The following is an 18,774-nucleotide window of genomic DNA, read 5'->3' on the forward strand; positions in this document are numbered from 1 at the left end:
AGAGTTCAGGGCAAGTAGAAAGGATGAATCAAACCCTAAAAGAGACCTTAACTAAATTGACCATAGAGACTGGCTCAGACTGGGTGGTGCTCCTTCCCCTGGCCTTGTTCCGAGCTCAGAATCCCCCCACTCATCTCAACCTAACCCCCTTTGAAATCTTGTATGGCTCCCCCACCCCACTTACTTGCCTGCATGACCCCTTCCCCGTTACCCAGACTGACAACCATGATTTATATAATAGGTTGAAAGCTCTCCAGGCAGTCCAAAGAGAAGTGTGGACCCAACTAAAAGCAGTCTACGAGCCTGGCACTTCAGAAGCAGCCCACCTGTTCCAAATTGGAGACTTTGTGTTTGTAAGGCAACACCAAGCGCAGACCCTTGAGCCACGGTGGAAAGGACCCTACTTAGTGTTGCTGACCACCCCAATAGCAGTCAAAGTCGGCGGGATTGATGCCTGGATCCACGCATCTCATGTGAAACCCGTTATCTCAGCTGAGACAGCTGACGACCATCTCACGTGGAGAGCCCAATCTACTGAGAATCCTCTCTGGCTTAAAGTCACCAGAAGACCCCTAAAGTGACCAGGTGCACGTCCGGAGACACCAGCACCATTCAGCTGACCCACGCACCATTCCCAAAAGCTCTATTCCAAGATGACCACTTGGAATCCACTTCAGCTGGACAAAAACAATTCATGAAAGCTAAGACTGTGCTGCTCATATTATATATATTGTGCCTTTCCCCTATTGCACTCAGCAACTCTAACCCCCATGTCCCCTATCAGCTCACCTGGGAAATAGAGAACTGGGAAACTCATGAAATATACAACCGCACTTCCCACACGACCCCCTTAGGCACATGGTTCCCTAACCTGTACTTTAACCTAGATAGAGTAGCAGACTTAGAAAAGAGAGGCGGAAAGGGCAGGAGTCAGCATTCAGGCCCCCCTCTTCCCTGTGCCCCTCAGTTCTGTCCAGTTGGAATGGGAGGGGGAGACTGGTGAGAAAAGCAGCGCCAAGTCTCTGTGAGTCAAAATGGGTTTTATGCGTGCCCAGGGTTTCGAACAGGGCCAGAGAAGCAGCAGTGCGGAGGAGCCGAGTCCCGATACTGTGCGTGCTGGAGTTGTGTTACCACCAATGATGGGGAGTGGAAGTGGCAAGTAACTCCCCAGCTCATCACTCTCTCATTTGTTAAACCATGCACCTGAACTAGGTACAGCCCAGACTATAATCTGCTCAGGCTCCAGTTCACAGAACAAGGAAAAAAAGACACCCGATGGCAGACAGGGTTAACCTGGGGCCTATATCTTTATCAGACCCCTCCTTTTGGAACCCTTATCCAAGTCAAATTAAAAGTTGAGCCAATAGTCGAGATAGCCTTAGGTCCAAATAAATTATTGAAACCCGAAGCATCCAAAATCCCTAGACAGCCCCTCAGGGTGACACAGCCCCCTAAGTCCCTTCCCCAGAGCCTGTTGAGCTCAGCTTGGACACCAGCCCCCGCCATAGAAAGCCAGCTATCTTGGCTCCTTAGTTTAATCAGAGGCGCTATCCAAGTTATCAACAATTCCCGTCCCGAGCTAACTCGCTCCTGGTGGTTATGCTACGATGTTGCTCCCCCTTCTCCCCCTTACTACAAAGGTATAGCATTTGTTAATGCTCTCAACCAGTCTCCTGACCCCTCCCAGTGTAGATGGCAGAAGAAAGGACCAAGATTCACTTTATCCTCTGTAAGTGGGCAGGGAACCTGCATTGGGAGAGTTCCTAAAACTTACACCTCCCTCTGCAACAGGACAGAAGTAATAAGCACCACCCCAACTTATTATATTCCCCCATCTAACAGGTGGTGGGCCTGCAAACTGGAGTCACTCCATGTGTTCATTCCCAGAAGTTAAGTGAAACTTCTGACTTTTGTGTTCTAGTACAATTAATACCCCGCCTCATTTACCATCCTTATGATGAAGTCCTGTCCCAACTAAGCCAGTCTCCGCCTCGAGTCAAACGAGAACCCGTGAGTCTGACTATCTCCCTCTTACTAAGCCTCAGCCTAGGGGCAGCGGGGGTAGCCACAGGGGCATCCTCACTAGCTCTCCAGAACCAGCATTCCCACAGTCTCAGAGAAGCCATAGATGCAGACTTAGAAGAAATAGAGAAATCCATATCCACCCTGCAAGACTCTTTAACTTCTTTATCAGAAGTAGTCCTACAAAATAGAAGGGGTTTAGACATGTTGTTCCTCCAGCAAGGAGGACTGTGCGCTGCCCTTAAAGAAGAATGTTGCTTCTACGTAGATCATTCAGGAGTAGTAAAAGACTCCATGGCCAAAGTTAGAGAAGGGTTAGCTAACAGAAAAAGAGAAAGAGAACAAAACCAAGGGTGGTTTGAGTCCTGGTTCAACTCCTCACCATGGTTCACTACCCTCATCTCTACTCAAGCAGGGCCACTAATAATCTTAATATTAATTCTAACTTTTGGCCCCTGCATCCTAAACCGCCTAGTTACCTTTATCAAAGAATGCATTAGCACCGTGCAAATCATGGTGTTGAGGCAGAACTATCAGAGTATCGACCAAACAGATGACCCCTAGTTTCATGATTGAAATAGATACAAGAAGAAGAGGGGAATGTAAGAATAGAAATAGGTTAGCATAAGAGTAGCCATCTTAAGGGCCCAGAAGCCATTTTCTGAGTGTGTGTGACTTAAAAAGAAAAACTGGAACTGGGTAAGGCCTTGAAATACAAGTTAATCAATCATGAACACCGGAATAAGGCAGTGGCGACCCTTGGTCAGCTAGCCTTGGTCACCTAATCTTACATACCAAGCTTATCGTGTGGAACCTCCCTGACAATTGAGGAGTGGTCCTATCTTGCTCTTGCCTAACCCCAGGATGTATGTCTTGCAAGAATAATGTACAGCTGTGGAAAATTACTATGAGTTAAGTGCCTTGAAAATGCTATATAAACCCTTGGCTTTGAGTGCTCGGGGTCCTTGTTGAAACCCGCTGTGTCGGGCAGACACTTGGACCCCAGCTAGCTGGAATAATAATAAATCTCTTGCTTGTTGCATTGATCTGCCGTGGCCCTCGTCTCCTCACTGAGGGGAAGCGCAGACCGGAATAAGGCCGTTGGGTCTTACAGGAGCTTAGTGAAAGCTAGAAAAGCTTCTGGTTGTACGAAAATATGCATAGGAAACACAATTCAGCAGAAATGGATATGGGAGGCCACCAAGGATCCTATGGGAATATTTGAATGACTGTGATTTGGGATTTTTCGATGGCTTCCTGGCCATGGACATGTTGACTCTACTGGGCAATGCTGACTCACCACTCCCAGTACTAAAAGTAGATGTGCAGAAATTGGGAAGAAGTTGCCTTCATCCCTGGAAAGATTTATTTTAAATCTCCCTCCTTTGGAAGGAGAACAGGCTCTGAGATTTTAGTTCTCTTCTCTTCCCTAAAAGTGATCACAATCCCTTCCTGTGGGTAAAATTGCATTATTTCCAGAATCTCTCTCCTGGCTTTAGCGCATCTCCATACCAATAGGTGTTTCCAAGGGGTGGAGAGCAGTAGCCATCTCCATATCAACAGGTAATTACAAGGGCAAGTGAGGGTTTATCTGGGCCAGAGAGGTTTGGTGGAGCTCTCTTCTGCTGCAGCAGGGTCGAAAGAATGGTGGGATGACTGCTTGTAAGAAATAAACAGGTTTCTTAAACTTTATTTCCCCCTTAGACTGATTTTGGTTTCAAAGGCATTTTGCCCTGGGATTTCCGCCTCTGGAGTTACCCTTCCCATCAGGTCAGAGGAGTACATACTCCTCTGTTCTGACTTCTGCCCAGGTCTCCTACAATGTCATTGCCTCGAAGAGCAGTGAAAGGCCCAAAAAAGTCAGAGAAAGGCTCATTCTGGGAACCAGAAGGTCAATTAAAAGTTAAGATGAAATGTTTTCTGAATGTTTATCCCATAGGGAACTTAGTGGGGAAGCTGTGGTTGTAGAAAAGTAGCTGAGGGGAAGAATGAGGAAAAGAACACACCAAGAGCAAGTAATTGCCCTCTGGGGATTCTTAGATTCTGGAAAGTTGTCAGCTAAGACTGACAAAGGGGAACCTCCATCCGCCAAAAGAGGATGGACAACTGCTTCAAGGACTTGGTGAGAAACGTGCTGCTTCCCCATCTGTTCTGTGCATGAGAAGAGTACTCAGCCTCGGTGAGTCCCCCACAGGGAAGGTTAAGGGGAGGTGGTGTGAAGATAGAGCTCCAATCCCTAGGAGCAGCCAGGACTGCCTGGGATCCTCCACTGATCTTCTCAGTGATTTTAGTTGGAGGCTCTTTGATTCCTCCCAGGACCTGCATAATGCAACTCATTGTTTTCGAGCCACTCAGTAGAGTCCTCTGTCTTGGTCAGATATCCAATGAACCAAATAAGCTCAAGTGCTAGTGTTCACAAACACACATTTAAAGAACTGAAGAGCAGAGATCAAAAAGTTAAGGCTATTTCCTCGGCCTCAGGGTATCTGTATTATGCTGGAGGTAAGAAAAAAGGGAGAAGGGCTGAGTGAAGTATAACAACCAAGATATAATCCCATCTTTTCTTGAAAACAAGGAAGGTGAATATTCTCAATCATTACGAAGCATAACTCTTATGGAACTAAGGCAGGTTTGGTCCCTGGTCTGAGGGACCTTGTTACAGGTCATCCCATTATAGTGTAAGAATAGAAATAGGTTAGCATAAGAGTAGCCATCTTAAGGGCCCAGAAGCCATTTTCTGAGTGTGTGTGACTTAAAAAGAAAAACTGGAACTGGGTAAGGCCTTGAAAAACAAGTTAATCAATCATGAACACCGGAATAAGGCAGCAGTGACCCTTGGTCAGCTAGCCTTGGTCAGCTAATCTTACATACCAAGCTTATCGTGCGGAACCTCCCTGACAATTGAGGAGTGGTCCTATCTTGCTCTTGCCTAACCCCAGGATGTATGTCTTGCAAGAATAATGTGCAGCTGTGGAAAATTACTATGAGTTAAGTGCCTTGAAAATGCTATATAAACCCTTGGCTTTGAGTGCTCGGGGTCCTTGTTGAAACCCGCTGTGTCAGGCAGACACTTGGACCCCAGCTAGCTGGAACAATAAACCTCTTGCTTGTTGCATCGATCTGCCCTGGCCCTCGTCTCCTCACTGGGGGGAAGCACAGACGGGAATAAGGCCGTTGGGTCTTACAATAGGAATTACCTAAGACTGACTTTGGAAAGAAGCCTACAAGTCTTAAGTCTTGGCCCAAGTGGTTCTCCCATTCCTGTCTGTAGGGCCCCTTCCCTACCTCCTTAGCTTTCGATTCCAAGTCAACCTGGTCCATTCATTGGTACCTTCCCAAACATTACGTATGAGAATGCTTTGATTCCCCAAACCCAGTAACCCGTAATATCTTATAGCCCACAGTCCCACTAGCTATGCATACTCAGAGTGATCAGGGATGGAAGAATTTCTTTGCCCTTTTATACTGCTTTAAACTACACCCTACATGTACTCATTTATTGCAGATCTTCAGAGCTGGGAGAAATCTTGGTGTTTACCTAAGCAGCTCACTCTGCAGATGAAACTATGGCTCAAAAAGTAGTAATTTACAGTGATACCTAGGCGGTTTATTGATACAGGCTGAAACCCAGGTCTTCTTACTACTGACCCGCATGCACCCTAAACCACTTCTGCATTTTGAAGAAGCAAATGTGCTAGTTGATTCTTTGCTTCTACTTTATTATTTCTATTTATCTGCCTGGCTGTTTACACAGTCTGACTCCACGCCTCCAGTTACCAGACCTGATAGCTTCCTCTGAGGACTCTGATGAGGCCATGGTGACTCACCCTCTCTCCCCTCCTGCCAAGCTGAGCTCCTAAGGAGGGAGACCAGGCTGCACTGAACCCTGCTACCCGGGCACCTGCCCCTGGACCAGGCACTGCTCAGTGTTCAGTAAATGTTCAATAAGTCAAGCAAAGTGGAATGAAATGCTCTATTGTCCCAAAAAGCTGCAAACAAGGCCATCTATTAATAAAAAAGTTGACCATCATCTAGAAACAGCATCAAAAGCTTACTGGAAAAAATGTTAATACCATTTACTTATTTAACCAGCTGTTAGGTGATTGAGGCAATAGGATTTATTACAAAGGAACTTCATGAACTGCATTCTATTAACTTTCTGGCCTTTATAGCCCATATTCGTACTGTTTCTTGTCCCCATGTCCCTGGGCAGAATTTACCTCAGTGCAATGGACTTGTTGTGTATAGTAACAACAGCCACTTATGTTTCCTTAGTACTTTATAAAGCACATTCATACTGATATCATCTGATCTTACTCAAAATACTGTGAGGCAGGCATTATTATTATCCACACATTTCAAATGAAGAAACTGAGGCTCAGAGATGTCACATAACTTGTCCAAGGCACATAGCAGGCTAATGGAAGGGGCAACCTAGACCCTGGATCTCTTGAATTCTCATTCAAAGTTTCTTCCACTCACCACACAGCATTTCTCTACATGGCAAGGTAGCTGTCCTGGGCCTCCAATCTAGGGTCCCTCAGGTGCCTCCTTTCTGAGGCCATATCCTTGCAGAACACCCTCCCCGCCTCAGTGCTGGGCTCAGTGAGAGCTGAGAATGTGCAGTGCAGCTTTAAACCTTGTTCCAGCTTGGTTCCCAGGCAGATCTGACCTGGAGCCAATCACCTCACCCCTGTTCCTTGGTTTCCTCATCTGTGAAATGCAGTGGATGGAATACTTGGTTTCTGTGGTCCCTTTTACTTCTAATGCTTTTCATTTTCTTGCAGAATAATCGGGCCCTTCGGGAAGGAATCTAGATCCATGACAGTGTCTTTGAAGGTGAGGATTGTGGATGCTGTAGCAGCCTACCGGTCATAGTAGATCAGAGCAGAGTTACTTCCTCTGCTGACACAAGGACCAGGCTCTGTGGGCACCCACAGGCTCGCTGGGGCAGTGCTCAGAAGCCTAGCCACCAGTCGCCACCCTCGAACCTGGTCTCCAACCCTGAGGATCTACGGTCAGTTTCTATTCTGAGCTTCTACAGTGACACCTTCTGGCCACTGCACGACCAGGGCTGAATGGAAGGCACGAGAAGCCTGCTCTATCCAGGCTCTCTGCTCCGTCCAGCCACCAGTAAGAGGCCAGGCCGCCACTCGCAGCCAAAAGAAATGTGAACTGAATTATGTTTTCCAATTCTATTGCATTTGATTCTGTGGCTCCAGTCTGCTTTTCTTAACACTGATGTATTGCATGTGTCCTTCGTTTTGTTGTCTCATTTAATTCTCACAGATTTTACCAAGATCTGCTTTTCAAATTTCTTCTTTGATTCTGTTGCACTGCTGAATTTCTAAACACAAATTCCTAACATTGAAAGGAATTTCCTAGAGGTTGGTGGAAAGCCCAGTGCTCATACACTCAATTAATATTCTAAAATATAGGTTAATTAATTTATTAATTATTTTAAGAGGGGAAATATGCTGTGAGATTATATTTTTAATAAGAAAAAAATGGTGATATTTAATTCTATTTTTATAGCAGGCTGGTCAACATGTTGGGTCGACCAGTGAGATAACCCAGCACAATCTTTGCTGACACAGGAGAACTCCCTTCCTTTATGAAGACTCAGTGGATTTCAGTCACTTTATACTCAGAAGTAACATGTCAGTATCGCTGGTTTCCAAATGCTCTCATTACATTATTTTAAGCACTTATTTAAACATCTAAATAAATGACTGCAACTTCCTATATAAATTGTGCATTATTAAGAAGACATAGCTGCAGCGATAATTTAATTACAGCTACAAATTTAATTAACCAACTAGTAGCCTTGTTCTCCTTCGTAGCACTTAGCACATTTTGCTTAATCAATTTTTGTAATTATGGTAATCTCTGTCCTGATTAATTTGTAAGAACCAAGGAAGTAGGATTCATGCTTTTGTGTTCCTTGTTCACAGACAGGTATCTGATGTTTAGCATAGTTCCTGGGTCCTCAAGGGGCTTAACAGACATTGGCTAATGGACTTAAGCTCCATCTGGACTGATGGGCACAATGAGAAGGATGTGAGACACTCCTTTCTGGGCGCGACCCTGGGGAGCCCGGGGACTCCGCCCTTGGTCTCGAGTGTCTGACCACCACACCTCACCTGCTACTCCCCGACACTGAAGAGTCCTTCCTTTCTTTCCTACCTTCCACTTTCCTTCCTCCTTTTCCATTTTCCTACTTTCCTTCCTTAGTTTTTCTTTCTCTTTTATTCTCCTTTGTGTCTTTCCTTCTATCCTTTATCCAGCACTTTTTCTCGCTGTCATTCCTTCTTGACTGATGGATCGTCTCCTGTATAATTCTGTCTGTGCTGGATCCTAGACATAAAGGCATAAGCAGAACCAGGACGTCATCTTTGGAAATCTCACAGTCCAGTGAGAACGCAGTGTCCCTTTCTCCAGCCCTTCAGTGCATCCTCGCCTCACCACCTCAGCTAAGAAACTCAGGTCAGGGTCCCGGCTGCAGCTCCAGTCACAGCCCAGGGCTGAAGCCCCAGCTCCTAAAGGTGCTTTCTACTTGCCGCTCTCTGACTCTGTCCCACTCCCAGCAGCTTGGCCCACCTGCTTCATGAGGAGGGACAACCTGACCTGGGGGAGTGAGTTTGTCCTTCTGGGGCTCTCCAGTGATGGGCAGACCCAGGCTGGACTCTTTGTTCTGTTTGGGGCTACCTACCTGCTGACCCTGCTGGGCAACGGGCTCATCCTCCTCCTGATTGGGCTGGACGCTCGACTGCACCTGCCCATGTACTTCTTCCTCTGCAACCTCTCAGTGGCGGACATCTGCTCCATCTCAAGTGGGGTCCCCCAGATGCTGGTGCACTTCTTCCTGGAGAAGAAGACCATCTCCTTCGCCCGATGTGCGGCCCAGCTCTTCTTCTCACTGGCCCTGGGAGGGACCGAGTTCCTGCTGCTGGCCGCCATGGCCTATGACCGCTACGTGGCTGTCTGTGACCCCCTGTGCTACATGGCCATGATGGGCCCGAGGCGCTGCACAGGGCTGGCAGCTGTCTCCTGGCTTGTGGGCCTGGCTAATTCTGCAGTGGAGACAGCAGTCACCATGCGCCTGCCCACCTGTGGGCACCGCGTGCTGAACCATGTGGCCTGTGAGACGCTGGCACTCATCAGGTTGGCCTGTGTGGACATAACCATCAACCAGGTGGTCATAGTGGCCTCTAGTGTGGTGGTGCTGCTGGTGCCCTGCTGTCTGGTCTCACTGTCCTACGCCCACATTGTGGCTGCCATCCTACGGATCCGCTCCGTTGGGGGACGCCGCAAAGCCTTTGGGACCTGTGCCTCCCACCTCACTGTGGTCTCCATGTCTTATGGGATGGCCCTGATGACCTACATGCAGCCTCACTCCACAGCCTCAGCAGAGAAGAACAAGGTGATGGTGGTCTTTTATGCTGTTGTGACCCCCATGCTGAATCCACTCATCTACAGCCTGAGGAACAAAGAGATAAAGGCTGCTGTGAGCCGAGTTCTGATGAAAAGCTCTGAATCAAAATTTTAGTATATGACTTTGTCATAAGAGGGCCTCACTCTGAACACAGTGACCATTGGAGTTTCCCTCTGCCATGATGTGTGCATGTCCATGTACATGTGTGTGTGAATATGTGTGGGCATGTGTATGTGCATAAGAGAACAGCAAGAAGACCACAATCTGGACCACTATCTTTTGAGGTGGAGAAGTGGGATTTTATCTCTGGACTTTAGTTTGGTCCCTGACTTATTCTAAAAAATATTAATTACAACTTAGAAATATACAACACCCTACAGAAAACTAAATGGAGAACAAAGATATACCAGCATATATGAATTTGAAAGGAAGATTAAATCAGAATTTAGGGCAGTGCACAAAACTTATGCCACAAAAGTCTATTTCCTTGCTAAAATCTACAACTATATGTCTAAGCTTTTCTGTGATTGGTGAGAAAAGGCAGACGGCTCACGGGTGTAGGAGGTGGAGCAACTCTAATTTAAAACACTCAATGTGCCCACTGGGATCAAACAGGCCTTAGGTCAAAGATGCAAAGGTCACACAGGTGACTCATACATGGTCAGCCCAGCTCTGTAGGGAGGGGAATTCACACAAGGACTTGGAGCAAAAATCATGCTAATGATCCCCCGACCCCTGATGGGCAGACTGGACTGCGCCATGTGGATGTCACTCTGCGTGTTTCTCTCTCAGACTTGCAGTAGTGGCAGACGGCTGCTGAAAAGTCATATAGGACCTCAAACATGTATCTTTCTACACAATCAACTCTAAGGATATTTACTCTTGTGAAAAAATAAAGAGGTGTATTCAGAACTCAAATTTGACTAGACTATCATGCCACACACCACCTGACGTGAACCTGTCATTCAGCGAGGGAAGAGTCAGTTTTCCACTACTGTTCATTTCACTCTACTGTTTAACACAGTTAATGATTGAGCTCTAAACATCCTAAACTACAAGTGAAGCAGTGACAATTTTATCCAGAAAAGGTTTAAGACAAGACTTAATATCAAAATAAAGCATCTCTTACCCAATATTACAGATCTCTGGTCTGTCTTACACACAAAAAACAACAAAAGAAAAACCCATAAAGTGAGAACAATTCAGACTTCTAACCTATCTGCTGAGAAAATGCCAGAAGGTTGAGAAGGAAATGGAGTGACCTTTTAAATTCCTAGTAAAACTTCTTTTTTAATTGAAGTAAAATTGACATAGTACATGATTCATCATTTTAACTATTTCAAAGTGTACAATTTAGTGGCATTCAGGACATTTGTAATGTTGTACAACCTCGTGTCTATCTAAAACATTTTCATCACACCAGAAAGACACCTCACCCCCTCTAAGCTTTTATTCCCCATTCCTCCCAGGCCCTGACAACTACTAACCTGCTTTCTGTCTCTACAAATCTGCCTATTCTGGACACTTCGTATTAATGGAATCATATTAAATGTGACCATTTGGGTCTGGCTTCTTTCACTTAGCACAGTGTTTTTGAGTTCTATCCACATGGTAGCATGTAACAGTACTTCATTCCTTTTTTATGACTGAATAATACTCCACTGTATGTAAATAACCACATCTTGTTTATCCATTCATCACATGGTAGACAGCTGGGTCACTTCTACCATTTCAGCAGCACTGCTATGAACATTCATTTAGACATTTTTGTTTGAACACTTGTTTTCAGTTCTTTTGGGTTCAATTCCTGGAGTGGAATTGCTGGATCATATGACAATTCTATGTTTATTTTAGAGAAATGACAGGCCAGACTGCTCTCCACCACGACCAAACCATCGCACATCCCCACCAGCAATGAAGGAGGGATCCAGTCTCCCCAGATCCTTTCAACACTTTCGTTGTGTTTCTTTGCTTATGGCCATCCCAGTGGGTGTGGCATGATAGCCCACTCTTATCTTTAATTTGCATGTCCCTGATAACTAATGATATTGAACCTCTTATCACATGCTTTTGGCCATTTGTCTATCTTTTGTGGAGAAATATCCAACAAAACTTATTTTCATTTTTTATTTAAGACCCTCCTTCACTCCCCTCCCTTGAGCATCGCCTTCTTTCACTCCCTCAGCCTCTTCCCACCTCCTTCTTCCCATCCCACCAGAGCAACTGCCCTACCTGCTCCCTCCCCGACTCCCATCTGAGCTGCCCAGCCCCATCCACCCAAATTTTTAACTCTCATTTTCAGACCCTTCTCTAACGATGAATTTCTCTCCCCAGATCAACAGATTACCTTTCCCTTTCTCTATTCCCTCTCAAAGATCTGTCCCCCAAACAAAGCCTCCGTGTTTAGGCATACGCCTGTCCTTTGCCCAGGCTCTACATTTTGTACACCAAAGAAATCTCAAGAGTTCTTCCTCCTTGCTTGTGAGGAAGAACAAACTGCAAGCACTTATAATTTAATTTATTTTCCTTTATCCTCATCACATTTTAATGGAACATCTAGCTTTAAGCAGTGGGACATCCTAGTACACCTTCTAACATAGCCTGGCTACAAAACGATCACCAAAATAACTGAATGGGCAATCTCTGTGTATGAGTTGTTTTTTTATAAAGCCAGTTAAAAATTGGGAAGTGTAAACCAAAAACAATGATGTTAGCTATATAATGCTTGAGCTATAATCCTTCACTAAATTCCAATATAGTAGGGATAATAATCTATTAAGACATCTTCTAATCATAATAATCAAAACATCTTTTGTATATAAAATAATACTTGTATTCTATTGTCCACAGCATGAGTGCATACATTTAGTATATCCAAAGAGGACATTAATTCATTAAATTACAGGTAAGAAAAAGGGAGGATGGGTACAAAATATTTTCCTACCTATCCCATTGTTTGAGTTTTAGAATTCAGAATTTTTGTTTTAGTCCTTATCTCTTCAAAGAGAGATTCAGTGTATTTAAAGAACACTTAATAATCCGGAGGGAACAACTGTTTGGTCCTCAGGAGACCCTTCTGAGTGGAGCCATTCTTGAGATGTTACTAAAGAGCAGGCTCTGAAAACACCAACAAGAAGGTTCTAGACTGAGCTCCTAGGTTAGAGAACGAAGTTTAAAGAAGCCCGTCCTCAGTAAGATGTTCCTTCAGCCCACCAACTCTCTAGGCCAATCTCTGTTAGAAATAAGAAACAGATAAAACAAAAGAAGAAAACACCCTCTCTCCCTTCAAGCAGTTAGTTTGTCAGAAATTAGAAAAGGGAAGTGAAGAAGCCAGGCTTAGTGGATGGATTTTTCCACTTGTTCCTCGCAGCTGCAGAGAGTTGAGAGTCCAGGTGTGCGCGCTCCATGCTCTCACTAAACTGTGGGGTAGATATTTCCCTTTTACAGATAAAATGGAAAGAGGTCAGGTGACTTGATGAACTGGACTCCTAGTCCACTCACCTGTCCTAACTACTTTATCCCCTGCATTACTTTGTGGCAGTTCAAAGCCTCCACGTAGCACTTCCAGGAGCAGCACCCCAAACACTATGCACTTCCTGGCATCGCCCTCCCCTCATAAATCAAACCTGTCCCGCTGGTCATCCCGAGGGGATGCCGCTCCTCACTCGCTGCTGTGCCAGCCTCCTCACGCTCCGGGTGATGCCACAATGTGCTGCAGCAGGAAGGGCACAGGAGCTCCCGCTCCAGCTCTGCTCCTGGGTGGCAGAAGGGCCTTGTGCCAATCACTTCTACTCTCTCAGCCTCAGTTTCCCCATTTGTAAAATGACATGGTTCAAATGATGAGCCTTAGAGTTCCTTCCAGCTTTCCTTCCTTTCTGTGATTTTCATTTTCCATTTTATTCTTTTCAAAGGTGAGAACTTCACTTGCCATTCTCAGCACTCAGGAGTCACATTTGGGGACTGAAGTTTGGTTACTTACTGACAAAATAATTAGGTTCTGTGGAAAGCCCGGGGCTCCCATCCCTGGTGCAGGCTCCGAAACCCAGCTGGGTGTCGTGCCAAAGCCAATTTCTATCCTTAGCATTTTTCTACAGCAACACGTTCTAGCCACACAAGGACTAGCAGAGGAAAAGGGTAGGTTCCAACTAGCTAGAAAAGAGCAGGGATGGCACCCAGCAGCTCTGCCCCCTTCACGCCCCTCCAAGCATGAGACCCGTCTTCAGTTCAGAGCCTTGGGTTGGATTGTTTTACTTCCTTCACTGACTTCTAGGCCCATCTCTCGTATCTTTAATATAAAGTCTTTGCTTTGGATAATGCCCTGTAATTTGTGAAGGACTTTCTCACACATTATTTCATTTGATACTCACTAGTTCTCCCCTGCGTCTAAGATATTCTAGATCATTGTTTTTGAACCAGACCCAAGAAAGCTAAGGCTAAGGGATACCTAACACACAGAAGGCAAGATACCCAGGATCACTGTTTCACTGATTCAGAAGGATCTGAGGCAAATCATTTAAACTCTCTTGGCCTCAGTTCTCAAACAAAGAATGAGAAGTTTAGCCCCAAACATCTTTTTGCCCCAAAGCCTCTCCTAGGTTTGTTTCAAAATACAGTCCTCTCTCAAAAAACCCTATCTTAAATCTTCAAAATTAAGGTTAAAAGTCCCCTCTAAAGTAGTGATTCTCAAACTTAGCTTCACATTTTAACTACTTGGGAAACATTAAGTTACTAATATACTAATATCTGTGTTTGACCCACCTGAGACTGTGACCTAATTGCTTGGAGTGCAGACTGGGCTTCCGGAGTTTTCTAAGTGTCCCAGGTGACTGCAGTGTGTGGCCACTGCGGAAAGCACCGCTCTGGTACCCACCGTGGGACCTGTGGGAAATTCACAGGCAAACCTGAGTGTCTGGAGTCTTTTCCTTCCTTTTCAAGCTTCCTCTAGTAGCACCCCAATGGGCTTTTCCAGCAGTCAGACTCACCTCTGCGCCCTGTGCTCTCTCCTTATTCTCATACTAGCCAACAGCACTCACTACCTTCTCTCCCCATGTTGCAAGGACACACAAGGTGGACACTGAAATGCTATTAATAAACAGAGAAATAAAGACTATCAAATTGCTTAGCACATTTGTACTGAGAAAAAACTGACATCTTTATCCTTTGATAGATGCTAAAGACAAGAAAATTAAGAAGGGAGGTGTTCCAACGGCAAAGGTGTCTTTGCTATGACATGTTTACACATAAAAATTATTTACACATAGGAGTTACTTACACATAAAAAAGCTCAAAGGGTTTCAGAGGCACTCCTTTCCTGACTTCATCTGTGGGCACCATCAGTTTCCAAATGTTGTCGCTTCAAGTAGTGATATTGCAATTCATCTCTCATTAATCACTTTCAAATAAACGCCTGCATTTCACCAAGGAAACAGCATAATGGCAAGAAGTTGGGACATAATTATAGTTGTTATAATGTTCTACAATAAGGCCTTGATCTTATCAACCTTAGGGCTCAGCCTGATGGATCAGTACGCTGAGAACCAGTGAGCAATCTTCTCTCCTGTCACTGACCCGGCCCGGCTTATGGGAGAAGCAGGGAGAATCAGAAGCTCCAGTGAGAGTAATAAGGACACGGGAGAATTCCAGAACACAAGTCCTGTATCTTAGGACTAGAGAATAATCCTCAAAACCACTACTTTAAACTTTTTTCATTTGTGTACCCAACAAAAAACAATTTTTATTATCTAAACATTTGCTAGGAATCTTTGTATAAAAATAAAAATCAGAAAAGATCCCTGACTTCAAGAAGCCCAGAGGCTGATGTAGAAAATGCACAAGTCCCTGAAATCCCACCGCAAGTCCTCTGTTCAGACCCAGGCCATGAATTCTGATTCTGACTCTGGCTTCTCTAACACATCTCCTACCCCAGAAGTCTGGCCCACTGCTCCATAAGGAGGGACAACCTGGCCTGGGGGAGTGAGTTTACCCTGTCGGGGCTCTCCAGGGATGGACAAGTCAGGCCGGACTCTGTCCAATTTGGGTCCACCTATCTGCTGACCCTGCTGGGCAACGGGTTTATCAGGCTCCTGATTGGGCTGGACCTGCTTATATACTTATTCCTCTGCAACCTCTCAGTGGTGGACATCTGCTCCATCTCCAGCAGGGTTCCCCAGATGCAGGATGCACTTCTTCCTGGAGAAGAAGACCATCTCCTTTGCCCAATGCGGGACTCATCTTTTCTCACTCGTGATAAAAGAGGGACTGAACTCCTGATGGTGGCAGCAATAGCCTATGACTCTGTGTGATGGTCTATGACCCTCTGTGCTACATGGCAGCAGTCTCTTGGCTTGTGGCCCTAATTCTGAAGTGGGACAGCGGTCACCATGCATCTGCCCACTTGTAGACACCAAATGGCCTCTGTGGATATCACATATGCTAGGTTGTTAATGGTGGCTCCAGGATAGTGGCTGTTGATGCATTTAGCTTAATGTCGGGTAGGAACTCAGTTGTACTAACAGAGAATACAGAAGAACTCAGAAGTGGAAAAAGGAGGCTTTCCTTTAGAGGAAATACATTGAAGCTTAGACTAAGGGATAAAGTGTTCGTGCAACTCTGCGCACATGAATGTATGTGTGTGTCTGAAAAATGTACTCTGTGAAGGCATTGTTAAATAATCACTTAGGTTCTGAAATATTTGTTGCTCTAGCCTTTTCTCAACAAGACTCAAACACAGTTGACACCAATCAGAAATGTTAAATATTTGTTGATTAGTGGACATCAGCTTAATTCCCACAACCCATACTGTTGGCCACAATGTCAACTTTGCCATCTGCAATCAATCAAATGCCACACTTAATGAATGCCTCTTCTGTGCCCAGCCTGATGCCCTTTATCACCACAGTCGTCATCAAAACTCTGTCCCTCCTAAGCGTTAAGAGCATCACAATGCCTGGGACACTGTGCAGATCTCAGAAAGAACTATCAATTAATGAACAGATTTGTGTAGAGTGCCCCAAGCTCAATACACCATGGCAGGCGCTGCAATAGACACAGAAAGTCTAATAGGTGGTTCTTCTCCACAACCTGCTGATTATTTGGAAAGAGAAGAGATAAATACCAAGAAAAGATTTTTAAAAAGAACAAAGAAATTGCAACATAATCCGACAATGCAAAAAACAGTAAGGCAATATTTCGTTAATTACCAAATAGGAGGTAGAGATTAAAAGCCCCACAGAATTCAGGAAATCTCCTTATGAAGGGGAGACATCCAAGCGGTTTTCAAAGGAATTAAAGGGGAAGAAAAAAATTAAACTGGGCCTTAGAAGCTGATAGAATTTGGATAGATGAGGGGAGAGAGAGAAATAGGTTCGTTCTTGGTGAGTGTGGGAATGACATAAGCCAGGTGAGGAGGGAGAAAAAGACTAATGTCTGTCTGGGAAAGAGTGAGCAAACCAGTTTGGCTGGAGCAATGATTTCGTTTTGGGGAGTCATGAGGAGATGGTAACGCGGGAAAGAGGGGGTGTGCACAACAGGGTTCTGAAAGCAATGCCAAGGAGCTTTCATTACAGGCAATGGCAAGACAGCAGAGCTTTTGATATGAGGAACAGCACATCTATTCTGGCTTTCTGGAAGCGTCTAACTCTGGAAGCGATCCTTTTTCTCTGCTGTGGGGCCATTGTACTAATTGAGACAAAACAAACAGCACAAACTTTTTATTTTAATCCAACAAACTCTCTATTTCATGCTTAGCTAGAGGGAGTTAGTGATCAGCTATTTATAGTTCAACTTCCTCTAATTCGGGCAGACTTCATAGACCAAGTAGAGCTTAACACAGGGTTCAAAGATCAAATGAGTCAGGAAACTAGAAGAAAGAGACCAGAAGTTATTTAGTACATAGGGAAATATTAGAAGTAAAATTGAATGACCAGATCTTTAGTTTAGAATTGAACAAAGTGTGTAACTGTATATAAAATGCCTTCTATTTTCCTTTTGTTTTAAAATGAGAAGGTAACCATGCCAGTTTCACAACACTGTGAAGACTGGACAAAATAAACAGAGGTTACTTGATGTTTTCTGTGTCACTTCAGATAACAACCCTGTTTTTCTGATCTCAGACCACATCTCAAGAGGCAATCAATCCCCCAATTGGACAGGTCACGCTTTGGCTAGGCAGGAATTTGGAATTTGCTTTTCTAGTATTGATTCACAGAATGTGTTTGAGTCTCCCTAAAGGTACTAGCCTGGCAAAGCCTTCAAATCTTTTTTTTTTTTTCATGGAGACTACATGAAGCTTGGAGAGCAAAACTCAGGGTATAGGGTAGTAACTGTTTAGTAGAGTATTTCTAGAATCACTTAGACAAGGGAGGGAATAAATAGATACATTGTTCTGTGGTCATTCTGAACATACTTTGGAATTTACCTGGCAAAGGTTCCCTGACAGGAAGACCTTCCTATTTCTCCAAGAAAGCACAAATCCAATCTACCAGGAACAAAATCTGCCCCATACAGCCTTCTTTGCTTCACAAAATCACATGACCAGAAGTACCACTAGAAAGCAGGGGTGTTGGATCTGGAGATGTTGACAGGTTCCTGGGTCTATAAGCACCCCAGAACTGTGTGTGCAAATGTTCTCTCTCCACAGTGCTATCACTTCCTGAGGGAATCAGGCCCTCTTTCCAGCTTCCTGCCATGTTCTCCAGTTGTTACACATACTCATGGACCTCTTAGTTTTCCTCAGAGCAGTTTTAGCAATTTATAATAACCTACTCCTTTTCTATGATGTCGCACTTTATCCCAGACTCCCCACCAGACTGTAAACTCCATGGGGATGGGTGGAAGCTTTCTGTGGTGCTCACTACTTTACCCCCAACGTAAGACGTTGTCTACATGTAAGCACTCCAAAATTATTTGTTAACTGAACACATTCTCAAACATCTGTGGCCTGACACCACAGAACTAGACCTACCCTTAGGAGATGCTACCAAAGAGGACAGTAGAACATCTTGCACATGGTACAGGGTCCAGCAATCAATCGAATTTCCCACTGATCTAATCTGATTTCCAATAGATTTTCTTAGCCTTTTCATTTCTTTCTTAAACATGTAACAACTCAATATAGCAACTTTACAAAGCATAATATAAAGTTTAAATATAGTAGCTTAGATAATGTGTAGTAACTCATTATTCCTTCTATAATTTCCACCTTCCCCTTTTGTCTTTATGGAAAAAACAATGCTTAGCTCTTTTTTCTCACCCTTCAGCTGATGTCAAAATGCTACTTAAGTGAATGATTCTCTTAGAGTCACACCCTCTAGTGAACC

The 18,774-nt window shown here is 44.6% G+C and overlaps 1 protein-coding gene and 1 long non-coding RNA gene across 2 annotated transcripts; one reads left to right on the forward strand and one right to left on the reverse strand.

The window, feature by feature from the left end:
- Positions 1-5,518: 5,518 nt before the first annotated feature.
- Positions 5,519-9,571, forward strand: LOC108385441 (olfactory receptor 2F1-like). The gene has a single exon (XM_036994549.2). It carries the CDS (start codon positions 8,630-8,632, stop codon positions 9,569-9,571), a length of 942 nt encoding a protein of 313 aa, XP_036850444.1. The 5' UTR covers positions 5,519-8,629.
- A 4,169-nt stretch (positions 9,572-13,740) lies between these two features.
- LOC140850059 (uncharacterized) lies at positions 13,741-14,887 on the reverse strand. Its single transcript, XR_012132801.1, has 3 exons — positions 14,730-14,887; positions 14,440-14,539; positions 13,741-14,335 (listed from the first exon to the last, which is right to left on the reverse strand). It is a non-coding gene; the product is annotated as an uncharacterized lncRNA (long non-coding RNA).
- Positions 14,888-18,774: the final 3,887 nt, after the last annotated feature.

This window comes from Manis javanica, chromosome 6 (genome assembly GCF_040802235.1).
Source record: "Manis javanica isolate MJ-LG chromosome 6, MJ_LKY, whole genome shotgun sequence".
Lineage (NCBI taxonomy): Eukaryota > Metazoa > Chordata > Mammalia > Pholidota > Manidae > Manis > Manis javanica.

Excerpts from the sequence above, each read along its gene's own strand:
- LOC108385441 (XM_036994549.2), top strand. The coding sequence starts at position 8,630 with ATGAGGAGGGACAACCTGACCTGGGGGAGTGAGTTTGTCCTTCTGGGG.